Source organism: Lepidochelys olivacea (assembly GCF_965140295.1).
Source record: "Lepidochelys olivacea isolate rLepOli2 genome assembly, chromosome: 4".
Classification (NCBI taxonomy): Eukaryota; Metazoa; Chordata; order Testudines; family Cheloniidae; genus Lepidochelys; species Lepidochelys olivacea.
Window position 1 is genome coordinate 39258421 of NC_140414.1, and position 15606 is coordinate 39274026.

At 41.3% G+C, this 15606-nt stretch overlaps 1 protein-coding gene across 1 annotated transcript in view; it reads right to left on the reverse strand.

Annotated features, from left to right (window-relative positions):
* Positions 1–482: 482 nt before the first annotated feature.
* Positions 483–15606, reverse strand: part of CFI (complement factor I) — a 30080-nt gene continuing 14956 nt past the window's right edge. Inside the window, exons 10-16 of the mRNA XM_084626232.1 lie at positions 15243–15278; positions 11947–11985; positions 9812–9915; positions 6915–7021; positions 4364–4641; positions 2508–2609; positions 483–912 (exon numbers count right to left, since the gene is read on the reverse strand). Coding sequence (XP_084482358.1) covers positions 695–912; positions 2508–2609; positions 4364–4641; positions 6915–7021; positions 9812–9915; positions 11947–11985; positions 15243–15278 — 884 coding nt within the window. The 3' untranslated portion in view covers positions 483–694. The remainder of the gene's footprint in view (positions 913–2507; positions 2610–4363; positions 4642–6914; positions 7022–9811; positions 9916–11946; positions 11986–15242; positions 15279–15606) is intronic.

The window sequence follows — 15606 nt, forward strand, 5'->3', positions numbered from 1 at the left end:
TAAATTTAGGAGGAACCAGAATTGAGTTAGAACACTCCTGCTCTGTGCTCCCTTTTTGTTAATGCCCCCAAGCTGTAGTGGCTGATCCTGTACCCACTGAGGTCCATGACAAAGTTCTCACTGACTTCCTTTGTGTGGGATCAGACCCTTACTCTCCCTCTTGGCTGATGCATCCTTTGTTTACGTTAGTGTTTCATTCCTCTGTACCTGGTGCTGGTGGAACGTATTATTCTGAGTGTCTGTTTTAAGGCTTTAGGCATTTCCTCGAGGTTTGTAATCATACTCATGCTGGTGTGACTGACTGGATTTCTTCAGTGTTAAGGTTGCTATACTCGCTGCTCGGTTTGAACAGTCGTGTATTCATTTGATTATTTCTTGTTTTCAGCATAATTTTCCATTTTAACAGCCCATCCCACTGCACAAACATGAAATGTAATATCCCCCTTCCCCAAAGAATCGGATGTTTTAATTTCCTTATAGTATGCATGCATTTATTGCAGTGAACTAATTTCAGTACAAAACACTTTCCACAAGAATCATTACATTTATCGAACACTAACAGCATTTTCAAAGATTTGTTTAAACATTTCTTCCAAAAATTGCAAGTATGTAATAAGATTGCTGATTCTAAGGCAGAACTAATCTTCTTTTTTGTGTGTAGGTGCTGTGAATGTAGTATTTAGTTCCCAAAGCTTCACACATTATATAAAGAAATAACGGACCTTCCCACATGACGGCTAATCCAATCAAAGTATCTGGCTACTTTTGTGTAAACTCCAGGATATCCTTGAACTCCACAGTTTTCACCCCAACTCACAATACCCCACACGTATGCCCTATTATTTGAATCCAGACAGACCAAGGGTCCTCCTGAGTCACCTTTACAGGAATCTATGGAACCATCAAAGGTACCTGAGGCAAAAGAGAGGAAAAACACCAAGGCAAATTTGTTATATGCATGTTTTTCCTATTGTGAAGACTGCAGAACTTATTTTCTAAAATCATAGATGGCCAAATTCTCCTCATTACACTAGCATAACCTTCACTCAGTTACTAGACAGTAATTGAAGTTTTATACCAGAGTATCAGAGCAGAATTCAGTCCATTGTATTTTATATTGTTTCAAAAGTAATCTATAGAAAGTGAACCAAAATAAGCACCAAACATCCTTTTTAAGTGAATACAGTGGTTCTGAAAAATAGATCAAGTATGAAGAATGTGAAAATACAATAATGCAGCACCATTGCCACAGTACTAGAGCATTGCCTAGGACTTTAGCTGTTCTCTTAATAAGAGGCCATCTCCATGCCTATCAAAATGTGGCCTCTCTTCTGAATTTTCCCAAAAACTGTCAGCTGTTGCTGATGGTGGTGGTGTGTTTTGTGATGTGGACAGTGGAGTGTGATGGCCAGCCACACAGTGCTTGATTATGCAACCCTTACTCATGCTGGTGGGTACATACTCTCACAAGTAGCAGTCCTCCGTTCCAAAACCATATTGAAGGTTTGTGTTTGCTGTGGGGACAGAAAGCTTCCCCTTTTCTTCTTGATGTCTAGGAAGTCGATAAGTTCTCTAAAAATTCACCTTTGATTAATATCTTAGGCTTTTAGACTGCTGCCCATTGCTGCAACAGGTGATTGCCTTCCACATAAAAGTACAATCAGTTGAAAAGTATGGCAGACCTAGGAGATAACATGCGTCCCACAGGAGCCAATACTTTGCAGGCATCAGACTCAATTCTCTCACATCTTAATGAGACCACTTTTCACTATTTTTTTTTTAAGCATTGCCTTTGCTTACTTGAATTAAAGGAGGGACAGAACCATCTGTCATATTAATTGGCTACATATTAAATTTAAGAAAGCTTGTGGCAATTCTTCTAGTAGCTTGAAGTTAAAATTTTGAATTCAAGGCTCTAAACTTCAGCTTTTGGAACAGTAGCCTAGAGTGCTAATGCTTTCTGACCAGGTTTGATCATTTCTTCTTTTAAAAAGTTGGTAACATCTTCCAGGGGACAAAGAATGTTGGATCAGGTCATTTCCACCCATCAAAGTGCTTAAGCATGCAAATAGTTAAATTAAATTAAATGGGAATACTCATGTGCTTTAAGTTATACATGCACTTAAATACCTTTCTGAATCTGGGCCAAAGACAGTAAAGGCCAGATTTTCAATTGACAGTAGCCCACTTGTGCACATAAAATCTCTCACAAAATTGCTGAAATTTGCATGCATAATCACAGTAATTGCATGTAGTCATGATAACTGCATTTACAAACATGGCTGTGTAGTTGTACATGCAAGTTGGTACTAAAAGTCTGCATCACTTTACAGCAGATCTAGTAAGAGCATTTTGGCTCCTTACCACTTTGCTAAGAGCTTCACTGTGGTATCTAGTTTACTGTACTTCAGAGTTATAAGAGAGCACTGTGTGGTAGGACTTCAGATTTTCAGGGTGGTGGGCTTGATGAGGACACCAGAAAGAAATAACAGTGATGAATTACTTGCCTGCACATTCCATTTTGTTAAAAAAGCGCTCTTTATAGATATCTGAACAGTTTGGAAATAAATTAATGTTGCCCCATCGAAGAACAAATTGTTTGGTAAAACCTAAAAAAGAAAAGAATAGAACCTTTGAATTTGAAATACATTTTAGATACATTGTCATAAATCAAAAGTTTCATACTTGTTTTCCTGACTTAATATAACCTATTGTGTTATATACAATACATAATTTAAATGCATGCATACTTTCTCCATATATGTAGTGCAAGCACATCAGCCAGATAAAAGAAGTTCTATTTAACTACAGAATCACACACAGCAGTTGCATTTTCTAACACATTTTTAGCTAATCCCAGTTCTTGACCCCCTAGTTTGTTTCCTCATTTTCTGTCGGTGCTTTAAATTTATAGACTACACAATATGACAAACAGTGGTGGAATGCCTTTTGTATTTTCTGTGAGGAGGAGAATGTTAATCTAGGCAATCTCATTTAAGGGAGGACATTATCTATATCTGGGAATATCAGAATCCTTAAAGAATTAAATCCAGACCACACTCAAGACTTACTTTTGTTCAATTTCAGTCTGACCTTTTAGGGGCCTCTAGATAAAAATGTCATGCTTCCCATTCTAGCTCTTCATCTTGGCTTCCTAAATGGACCAGCATCATAAATCCTCACGATCTTGTTCAGAGTAAACAACTCTTGTGATAGCTTGCAGTATTTTCAATGTTTCAAATATTTTTTCTTTCCTCCGCCCATCTTTCCTATCTTTATTTCCCCTCCCTCTTGATCTCTCTTACGTTGTCCTTTTTCTTTTCTTTCTTTTCACAAAAGGAGGGCTACCAGATGACTGAGTCACATCCTATCTTGTGGACAAACTATACTTTTTTGTCCCTCAACAACATTTGATAGAGCGTAGTCTCTTTTGTACCATTTTAATCACAGGCCACTTGCGATCAAAATGGAAATTGGTTTTCTAAGTGGAGTGTCACAAGAGGGTAATATAATTGTAGCCATTGTAAATGTAGCTTCCATGCCAGCCTTTTAATTCACCATATGCTATTAATCCACTGCTGTAATTCGAGAGGGAAATGATCGCCTCTTTGGCAAAAGGAGAGCTCATTAAAAATGTCCAGTGTTTTTACACTCCTTGGAGGACTGGAGCACAGGGCTGCACCTTTGTGTGGCTGAGGTCCAAGAAGAGAAGAGTGATAAAGAAAAATAGGTGGATGCGAACTTTTCAGGTTCCTTCCCTGTGACACACGTCCAGGCCTTTACCCCATGCAGATTGGCAAATAAGTGATCAAAATACACCATTCATCTGTGCAAATCAGTCAGGATGCAGAGTTTTACTTACTATTTCCCTTAATCCTGCCCCTCTCCCATCACTGCAGTACCCTGGCTGCCCAGCCTGGCTCTCCTTACCACCATATTTTTTGCCCTCTTTCTCTTTCCCCTCTTTCCCATTCAGCTTTGCTCTCCCTTTATGTAATTCCCCCCTTCACACCAACAATAATATCCTCCTCTTCACTTCAACCTTGAGTGCCTTCCTCACTCCAGACCAATTGTAAAGTTATGTTTTTGTTATAAATAAAACAAATATACGACAAATAGACATTTAACTAACATGACTTAGTTGATCACTTTACATGAATGTTGTATTCCTTCCCCACCTCTCTCCATATGTTTTTGTTTTGTTTCTTTTTAAAATTTATTTAGATTGTAAACTCTTTGGGACAAGGACTGTGTCTTCCTACCATTTTGTACAGTACTTAGCACAGTGAGGTTCTGATCCAGACTTGAGCCTTTGGACACTACCATAATATAAATAATTCATTATAAACTAAAAATCAAATACCGTCTGCTAGTCCCCAGCCGGAAACCTTGCATTGATGTCCAGATCTAAACAGATATTCTGACCAAGGAACACAGGCAGGTGTGCTGTATGCCAGTGAGCATGGTTTTCCTTTCTCATTAGTTTTCATCTCCAACAAAGCAATGTCATTCAGATAGTTTGAGGCATTATAGTTTTCATGGATTATCACTTGGTTTAATCTAAAAGTATCTATCTCTTTATTATAGAGGATTGTATCTAATATTCCGGTCCATATCCGATACTGATGAACTCGACTTTTTCTGTAAAAGAAATGTCAGTTATATTTTGTTAATAAATACAAGCACAGATGTAAATTCTGGCTTGCAGTAAGTGTTATTCCATTTAGCAATTCATCAACATTTCTGTAGAACAATAATTAATACTACACATATTAAGTATTACTACTCCTCTGCTCAGGGCTTTCTGAACTGTATCAAATGTGGAGACAGATGCCACTTATTGTATAGTGATGTATCTGACATGGAAAAATAATTTAATAGGCCAAAATATATTGTTACCACTGCTTAAAGAGGAACACTAGGAGGATCATGCTTCTCTGGTTGTGCCCCAGTACATAGAAGTACTGTGGTATAGACTCCTCTCTCCTCACCCCACTCTGGTGCGGGTATGCCCAGACCACTCCCTGGGCCAGAGTGGAGAGGATGTTGGGACCATCACTTCCTTCTTCCCATTCATCTGTGCACCCTTTGGGGAAAAGTACACTCCCAAGGGGCACACACAGGGAATAGTTCCTGTTCCCCTCCCCCCCACAAGGACAGTGAAAGATTACAACCTCCCCTTTAATGCATGCTCTGCATTTGACACGGGCAACAGGGACTTTTTCAGTTACTACGCCAACCCCAAACATCCTGCCTTCTCTAATTCTTCTGCAGTAGGTTCTGTTTTCCTGCATCACCTATGCATTGTATAACTTAAGATTTCATGTAAAATGTAGGAGAGACAGAAAAGTTGTCTTCATTCATTTATACATGTTATGGTTATTGAGTCCATGGGAGTTCTGCCATACGGTTTCAGTGAGAGCAGGGTCAGACCAATGACCCAAGAAACACCACCAATCACATCAAGCAACTGCATAGACCTCCTTATCTTTTCATCTTCTAGGTGTAAATGTACATCAACAGTGACACTTCTTTAACAGTAAATAACATCTTAAACAAATAAAATATGTATCTTGGCTGAACAAATTAAATGAACAAGTGGATTAAAAATATATATGGATGAATTTTAGACTTGGTACTCATGCAGCACCACTAAAGCCTTCTTGCAAACTCTGATATTCTAATCCACAACCTGCCAGTTAAATTAAATGGTGACAAAATAAAGCTCACATTTGCTCTATGTTGTTTTTCCACACGTAGGGGAAAGGAAAGGGAGAGTTTTGACTCAAGGAATTTCCTGTTCATTTTTTCAATCAGGTGTATGTGCAGGCTTTTGTTTTCCCCTCCCCCAATTCTCCCCACACCCCTGTGGAACAGATAGGAAATTCAGCTCCCAAAAGAGCAGGTCGCCTGAGGAGGTGTCCCACAGTAGATCATAATCCCTGTCATACCTCCCCTACTGATTTCCCTCCCCTCCACTGGCTGTGTACTAATGCTGCTTCAAGCAGTTGAGCTGCAGTAATCATATATTGGATTCCTGGGGTGAGAATCTGTGCTGCGCTTCAGAGGTGCAGCATTGAACTTGTAGCCCAGGGAGAGTGGGGGATTATGGGGCTTTAAGACTAGAGGGAGCTGGAAACAAAGCCACTTGGGCTGCAGGCCCTTGACTATGCAGTTCCCTTCCTCAGGAATAGCAGACCTAACAAGACCACGTTCAGGACAAATTGCAAGATCCATCCTTTTGCCATAGCTTTTCTATAACACATAAAGAGAAAAAGCACTCAAATCCTCTCCACTGTCTGCCTTTGGAAGAGGGGAAAGAAGAGTAAATTTAGGAGAATCTGGAGGCTGCTCTACTTGCATGAGAATCATGCAGGAGCTGGCAGAATAGCCTTAAGATTTTCTCTAACTCACACGTGGCTCATCTTCCTCCTGAAAAGGAGAAGAGAATTCAGCTTTATAAGAAGACCCCTAATTATAGAATTATGTAATTTTGATACCATAGTGCTGTTCGCTGTCTAAATGCCTAGATAGACAGTATTAAAAAGCAGGAAAGGCTTTTCAGACATTAAGAAGGACCCCATCTGGAAATCCTTTATGGTAGAATCAGTGAACATGCTGAGGGGCTGAGAGAGCTAGAGGGAGTCTGATGTGATGATATTGACCGGGCTGAATCTACCCGACAATGACACTAAGAATTGAGGAGCGGAGCACAGATATTGGTGTGCAGACTCTCTCCTGGGTTTTTGGTGTGTTTCATTATAATAATTTTTGGTTTGCTGACTTGTGCGACTCAATGTATTTTTTCCTCTATGCAATTGAGAGTCAGCAAAAAAGCTGATGAGAAGTACAAGAGCCTATAACATGTTTTCTGTACTTTGCAAGAAGCAAATTGTTTTCAGAATGGTTTTTACCTGACACAATGTGCAGCAGTCAGAATCCAACAGCCACCGATATAAATTCCTCCACAGTTCACTGTACCACTACCCTCCCTAATTGCCACTTGCCAAGGGAATTCACCCTATAAAACAAATCTGCATGGTTCATGTGATAGGATCTGACCCTATATGATCAAATATAATATGTGACTGTATCATTAGGCACTTTACTCAAGTTTTAATTCTGCTTTGACAGGATACTCTTTCTAGCTACAGTATTTTGCTAAATTATTTGCTCCAGTTTTTGCTGGTGTATCTTCACTACACCACCCACTCTGCAGTGCTGAATTACATAACTCCAACGTACAGTTTGCAGCTCTTTAAAATGGTGCAGTAAAAAACACATGCAGTTGTTCAAAATACTACTAGTAGTTTTACAGCTAATATCTTTATTTTCTTATCTTAAAAAAAGGAGAATTGAATGCAAAAATCTTGGTTAAGAATGCATATTGGAGCCAATCCTGTGACACACACTCAACTTCCTTTGAAGAAATAAACTTTCTATTCAAGCCTTAACTATTGCTTTTCCTGACATCTTTGGGTAAGTCTACACTTCAAGCTGGGGGTGTGATTCCCAGCTCAAGGAACATACTCACACTAGCTCTGATCATGCTAGTGTGCTAAAAATAGCATGCATTTGCAGTGGCGCGATGGGCTAGCCACCCTGAGTACGTGCTTGTGTGAGACCATAGGAATGTACTTGAGTGGCTCGTGCTGGTACAGCTGCATTCTATTTTTAGTAGATCTGTCAAGCGATTAAAAAAATTAATCGTGATCTTAAACAACAATAGAATACCATTTATTTTAAATATTTTTGGATGTTTACTACATTTTCAAAGATATTAATTTCAGTTACAACATAGAATACAAAGTGTACAGTGCTCACTTTATATTTATTTTTATTACAGATATTTGAACTGTACAAAACAAAATTATTTTTTCAATTCACCTCATACAAGTACTGTAGTGCAATCTCTTTATCATGAAAGTTGAACTTACAAATGTAGAATTATGTACAAAAAAGCCTGCACTCAAAAATAAAACAATGTAAAAATTAGGGCTGTTATTAGTTAATTGCAGTTAACTCACGTGATTAACTACAAAAATTGATTGCGATTAATCGTACTTACAACAATAGAATACTAATTGAAATGTGTTAAATATTTTTGGATGTTTTTCTACATTTTCAATATTGATTTCAATTACAACATAGAATACAAAGTGCACGGTGCTCACTTTATATTATTTTTATTACAAATATATGCACTGTAAAAATGATAAACAAAAGAAATAGTATTTTTCAATTCACCTCATAAAAGTACTGAAGTGCAGTCTCTTTATCATGAAAGTGTAGCTTACAAATGCGGATTTTTTTTTTGGTTACATGACTGCACTCAAAACCAAAACAGTGCAAAACTTTAGAGCCTACAAGTCCACTCAGTCCTACTTCTTGGTCAGCCAATCACTCAGACAAACAAGGCTGGTTACAATTTGTAGGCGATAATGCTGCCTGCTTCTTGTTTACAATGTCACCTGAAAGTGAGAACAGACGTTGGCATGGCACTTCTGTAGTTGGTGTTTTTTGTTTGTTTGTTTGTTTGTTGTTTTTAAAAGGGATGATTCGCTTTTATTTCAAATCAACTGATCAGCGCCTCCTAGAAATCACTATTACAAGCATGCGCCCTGCTATGGGTGGGGGGGAAGAGACGGGATGGTTAGTGTTACTGATTTCTTTTTATTTCTTTTTTCCCAAATTGCAGACGTGACGAGCTGATGAGGAACGAAACTGTTTAGCACCCAGGGAGCCCAGCAGGAAAGAAACAGCCCAGACGATCAGCTCAGCTTGGAAAGGCCGGCAAGCTACAGACTCTCCTTGTGATCTCTGATTTCCTCCGCGGTGGCTTTCTCCTTCCCCTCTGGCTTGGCCTCTCTTGCGTCCGGGACTCCAGTGGGGTCACTGTTCTTCTCTTTATCCCCTTTGGGGGGGCCTGGGCTTCTGTTTCTCTCCCTCCTTGGGGGCTTCTTTGTTCTCTACTTTCTTCTCCCCTTCCTGGCCCTCCTCCTCTTTGGTGTGTTTAGGGGAGTCCTCCAAGGCATCTTCCAGTGTTGCAAGGTATTTACAAGTGCCATGTGAATGCCTGTTCTCACTTTCAGGTGACATTGTAAATAAGAAGCAGGCAGCGGTATCTCCCGTCAATGTAAAGAAACTTGTTTGTCTTAGCAATTGGCAGAATAAGATGTAGGACTGAGTGGACTTGTAGGCTCTAAAGTTTTGCACTGTTTTGGTTTTGAGTGCAGTTATGTAACCAAAAAAAAAAATCTGCATTTGTAAGCTACACTTTCATGATAAAGAGATTGCACTTCAGTACTTTTATGAGGTGAATTGAAAAATACTATTTCTTTTGTTTATCATTTTTACAGTGCATATATTTGTAATAAAAAATAATATAAAGTGAGCACCGTGCACTTTGTATTCTATGTTGTAATTGAAATCAATATTGAAAATGTAGAAAAACATCCAAAAATATTTAACACATTTCAATTAGTATTCTATTGTTGTAAGTGTGATTAATCGCAATCAATTTTTGTAGTTAATCACGTGAGTTAACTGCAATTAATTAACAGCCCTAATTTTTAGTATACTAACTCAATCAGAATAGCAGGGCTATGTCTCGTTAAGCTGGGAATCACACCCCTAGCTTGAAGTGTAGACTTACCCCTTCTGTTCAAAATTGCAATCTTACACACTGATTAGGTTTCTGCATTTATTATGCTTTAAGACAATACTTCCATTGGTACATCAAGGTGGTGAAAAGCTAAAGACAACAGTGCCCATATACAACTTTTATCAGACTAGGTCACTTTTGTTGTACCTTTCTAGCAGTGTTTCCTCCTATGATTCGCTTCCGTCGAGTTACTGGGTGGCTTGTAACACCACACTTTAACTGAGGCAACAAGGTCTTTAATGTTTTCCTTTCTTTAACAAGGAAAGAGCATGTCATTTAAGGAACACATTAATTTTCATCAAAATGAGATTTTTTTTTAAAATAATTTTATTTCTATGGCCATTCAGGGCAAGATTCAGGGACATTCAGGGACTTAGGCACCTGCCACCAAGTGGAATTCACAGCCTGCAGTTAGGTGCCTAGTATACAATGCACAGGGAGAATTAGGCACCCAAGAATGGAATCCACAAAAGCCAGCAAGCTGAGTGGGGGAGGTGGGGTTCCGGCTGCCTACACCAGCCATTAGGACAGTGGTGCCCAAACTTTTCCTGTCGCACCCCTGATTACCAGTAATGGAATCTGCCTGCATGCTCCCCACACCATTACTGCACAGTTGGCTCAGCAGAGGGGCTTGGGCTAAAGGTGGAGCTGGGGGCTGAACTGGGGCTAGAGAGGGAATGAGGACAGAACTGGCCTGGGGGTGGAGTGGAGCTGCGGCCCAGAGAGGTGCTGCGGCCCGGCCCAAAGCTGGGCGGCTCTCCCTCCCCGCCCCCATGGGGACTGACCCAGGCCCTGCCATGAACCCCCCTAAAAATTCGTCCTTGCCCCCCTACAGGGGCGTTCCCCACAGTTTGTGGACCACTGCACTAGGAAGTTCCAGGAGAGGGGTGTGGCCGGAGCTCCACCCCTCAAAGGGAGCTAGGGATCTAAATCCAGATCACAAGGAGGCACCAATCTGTGCTTGGGAATCACAGGTGTGAACACGCTCCTGAAGTTAGACACCAAAGCTGGTTCTTGCAGGAGGAGGTATTGGTGGCTGTGATCTGGTGCACAAGTTGCAATGCTGCTCAAATTTGGACCAGCTTCCCTTCCGTCATGATGGAGGGGAGGCCAGGCCAAACTTGAGTGGTGGTACGATGCAACCCTGTGTGCCAGGTCACAATGCCACTCACTCAAGAGTGATTTTTTTTTCTTTTCAATTTGTGTGCAAATCTGCACTGGCAAAAAAACCAACCAAACAAAAAAATAAAACAACCCACAACAACAACTCCCCCCGACACCCGCACTAATTTGGGCCCTAGGAATGTTAGGTGGCAGCTGAATGGGGGTTTTGTGAATCCCAATGAACGTTGGACCTAGGTGCCTAACTGCTAGTGAATCTGGCCCACAATTACCTCAGCAATTGTAGGAATTCAACACAGTAGAAATTGGAGACTGATTTAAATTCTTGTTGAAAATATGACATCTGTGAGATACTCTGCATGCTGGGTTCAGGACAAGAGTAACAAAGAATCCAGGGCCACAATTTCTTATTGCTCTTTTTTGTTTTTAAAATCTTGTATAGCTTAGATCAGTGGTTTTCAAACTTTTTTTCTGGCAACCCAGTTGAAGAAAATTGTTGATGCCTATGACCCAACGGAGCTGGGGCAGAGGGGTTTGGGATTTGGGAGGGGTTCAGGGCTGGGGAAGAGGGTTGGGGTCCAGGGGTGAGGGCTGCAGGGTGGGGCTGGGAATGAGGGGTTTGGGGTGCAGAATGGGGCTCCAGGGTGGGGGGGGCTCTGGGTAGGGGATTGGGGCGCAGGCTTACCTTGGGCGGCTCCTGGTCAGTGGCACAGTGGGGGTGCTAAGACAGGCTTCCTGCCTGTCCTGGCACCGTGGACCGTGCTGCACCCTGGAAGCGGCCAGCAGCAAGTCCGGCTCCTAGGCAGAGGCGCACAAGCGGCTCCACGTGGCTCTTGCCTGCAGGCACTGTCCCGTCCCCCCAGCTCCCATTGGCCGGGAACTGGGGCGCAGCGCCATGTCAGCTCAGGTAGGGACTAGCCTGCCTTAGCCGGGCAGCACCACTATCAGGGCTTTTAACGGCCCAGTTGGCAGTGCTGACCAGAACTGCCGAGACCCAGTGCCTTACATTCCGCGATCCAGTACTGGGTCGCAACCCACAGTTTGAAAACCACTGGCTTAGATAAACAATGTAAATGCTCAGTTGAAAAATGCCTGATTGCTTTGGAAAGTTCACCCTGTGACATGGTATCCACCTAGGCTGGAGTTTTAATGAAACTTACCTTCATCCATATTAGAATTTGGGACGAAGTCATGTTGTTCTATAGTAAAATAATGAAATATTAGTACCCAAATATTTACAAACATTTCAAGTTACTCTAGCACTTAAACATATGTTTTTGTGTCAAAATAATGGTAGCATGTTATTTTCCTTAAAAAACAACAACACATATTTCATCCCAGTTCCTAGTGGATGTTGCTGTATATCACAAAATCACTACGTAACATGACGCTCTTTGGCCGTCTCTCTGTAAGTGATCCCCAAATAACAAATGATCCAATTAATAAATATATACCCCATTATTCAAGATTAGAGGGGTATTTTGCATCTAAACTATTACATGCTGTCACTTTCCTCCCTTTCTTTCTTGTTTCACTTGAGTAATATCATCTGGTTCTCCTCCACTATGAGGCCCCCAAAAGTCTTCGTTCTCTGACACCCATCTCAGGAAGTTTTGTGGAGCTCAAAGGAAGGCATGCAGCAGGGTTATTTTATATTTCGATGGTGCGGTCGTGTGTGAAATGCTTTCTTTAGCTTGCTTAATGGAGGTAATTTGACACATATGAAGTTCCTTTACTGGACATGATCCTCCAAGTTTTATTCAAACAAAACATCTAGTGAAATCATTATTGATTTTGCCTAAATAAGGGCTGAAATGAAAGTGCTTTCATTGTTGGTCCTATACCATAATAGCAGAAATGCTGCAGGTCAAGATTAAATGGCTAGTTGATATGGAGATCTTTGCACAGTCTATAGTTAAATATATAAAAATAAAAAGACTTCAAAATATTTCAAAATAAATAAAATTTTGCATTTTAACCTTTGCATATGAACACTCTGTGAATAAAATACAAAAAATCAATATACACCAAATTCTCTCTCTCTCTCACAGACACACATATGCAAATACTCCCCACACTTGTACAGCATTGAGTAGGGAAATATTTATTATACTGCAGTGATTGAAATGACTATAAATATACATACAATAATAGAACATAAAAATATTTGCCTGGAATGTCTGACTTTGTTTTTTGCTCATGTAAGGCTAAAACACAAAAACATCAGTACAGTTTGAACACACTGGTTTGCTGTACATTGTTCCGGTGAGAGAGTTTCCAACTCTACCATTTGCTGATTTTGCAGAAAGCAGTCATTAACTAGATGTTTGGACAGCATTGGAAAAGTCTACTTGCCTTGGCCAAATAATTTATTTATTTGATGGATGAATAAAATACTGTTAATTTCTTTATCATCCTCATAGATAGGTGAATATGTTTTATGCCTTCGCTACTACATTTTGTTGGTGATTTTCCAAGGTTGTATTAGATATGACTGCTGGGAAAAATGCCCGGATTATATGAATCAAGAGTCTTTTTGTTTTTATTCAGAAGAAATATAGTCTTTTCAGAATATGCTATGCATAACCTGAATGTGAAGCTTCGGCCTGATTAGACTATTTCACTACAACAAAACCCACAGCCAAGCAAAAGACAGGTAAAGATGAGTCAGTGGACAAGACACTGTAGAGCAGTTTATCAATCCAAAATGCAATTAAAGATAGGAATGTTTGGACAAATTCTACACAAATAAAATACATAAATGTAGGATTAATAGCTAGAAGGATGTGCTCCTCATTTTCTACTCCTTCAAGTTCAAGCTTCTTATCATCCAAGCACTTAGGTTCTGTCCTTTCCGCTTATTCTCTCTTATCTCTTATTTGTCATTTCCCAATTGCACCGTCTGCTCTGACTGCTAATCTGTCCTGTTCTCCTAAAACCTTATTTGTGCTGACCCTTACATTTGAAACACCCTCCCTCAACAAATCGGTAAAGACATAATCATCTCCTTTAAATCATTCCTAAAGGCCTACTTCTATTGCAGTTTACTAGAAATCAGCTAGCTAATAATGGCCAGATCACAGGCAAACCGCCCTTCCCCAAACCCCAATGCTTTAAACAATTTGGCACCATCAAGCTGTGCATACAGCTACTCTGTGTAACCACATAAACCTCTCCCCATTACCCTCATCCTATATCCCTCTTCCTTGTTGTCTGTCACACTCACTTGTCTTAACAATGTGTCTATAAACCAGTGGTCTCCAACCTTTTTATGCCCAAGATCACTTTTTGAATTTAAGGGCAACCCAGGATGTGCCCTGTCCCGCTCACTCCATTCTCCTGCCCCCGCCCCCACCATCACTCACTTTCATCGGGCTGGGGTAGGGGATTGAGTTTCAGGAGGGGGTGCAGGCTCTGGGCTGGGGGGTCAGGGCTGGAGCTTGGAGTGTAGAAGGGGGTTTGGGGTGCAGGAGAGGGTATGGGGTGCTGGCTCTGGGAGGGAGCTCAGGGCTGGGGCTTGGGGTGTAGAAGGGGGCTTGGGGTGCAGGAGGGGGCTTGGGGTGCTGGCTCTGGGAGGGGGCTCAAGGCTGGGGCTTGGGGTGCAAGAGGGGGTTTGGAGTTGCTGGCTCTGGGAGGGGGCTCAGGGCTGGGGCTTGGGGTGCGACCTCCCGCCAGGCAGCACTTACCTCTGGCGGCTCCCGGTTGGCGGTGTAGTGTGGCTGCCGCTAAAGCAAGCTCCCTGCCTACCCCGGCCCAATGCTGCTCCTGGAAGGGGCCAACACCCCCCTGTGGGGAACAGGGGGCACGTGGCTCCACACACTGCCCCTCTCTGCAAGCACCACTCCTGCAGCTCCCATTGGCCACAGCTCTCCATTCCTAGCCAATGGGAGCTGCACGGGGCAGTGCTTGCAGGCAGGAGCAGTGAGAGGCAGGAGAGCCCGCCCCCAGGGCCGTGCTGGCTACTTCTGGGAGCGGCGTGGAGCCAGGGCAGGCAGGGAGTCTGCCTTAGCAGCAGCCCTGCTCCACTGCCGGAGACTGCAATCGACTGGGAGATCCTCTAGGATCGATCGGGAGATCACGATCTACCAGTTGGTGACCACTGCTGTAAACTCTTCAGATGTGTTTTCTTATGTGTTTGTACAGTACCTAGGACAATGGGATACCCATTCCTCTGTGGGAACCACAATAGTACCAGTAATAACTATGGCTCAGATTCTCAAAGACATTCAGGCACCAAATTCCCATTGGTTTCCATGAAGACAGGTGCCCAAATACCTTTGTGGATCTAGCTTTCTGATATAAACTGAATTTGACTCCCTTTCACCACCTGTTAAACAAAACTAGCATAACTGGTCTGAAATTTCTCATGGATGATCCTCCATCAGAAGAGAATTTAGGGAAAGTTCATCCCATGACATGGCAACCAGGTAGGAAGTGGAGCTTTAATCAATCTTACCTCCATCCATACTGGAAGTTGAGATGTCTTTTTGTTCTGTAATAAAATAATGTAATATTAGTTTAATGTTTATAAACATTTTAAATTACACTATCACTTAAACATGTTTGTGTTAAAAAGGTAGGTTTTTAAAAAATGAAAATATATTGTTCCACACATTATTAGAAATACTCTTTCATCCCAGTTCTTTGTAAATATTTCTCTAAATTTTAAAATCTCTACATAATATGACACTCTTTGGCTTTCTCTGCTTAAAAGTAGCATGCAAATAACAAATGGTCTAATTCATATGTACGTGCTAAATAGACAATTAATCAAGATTAGAGGGGTATTCTGCATCTAAACAATTGCATACTGATATTTT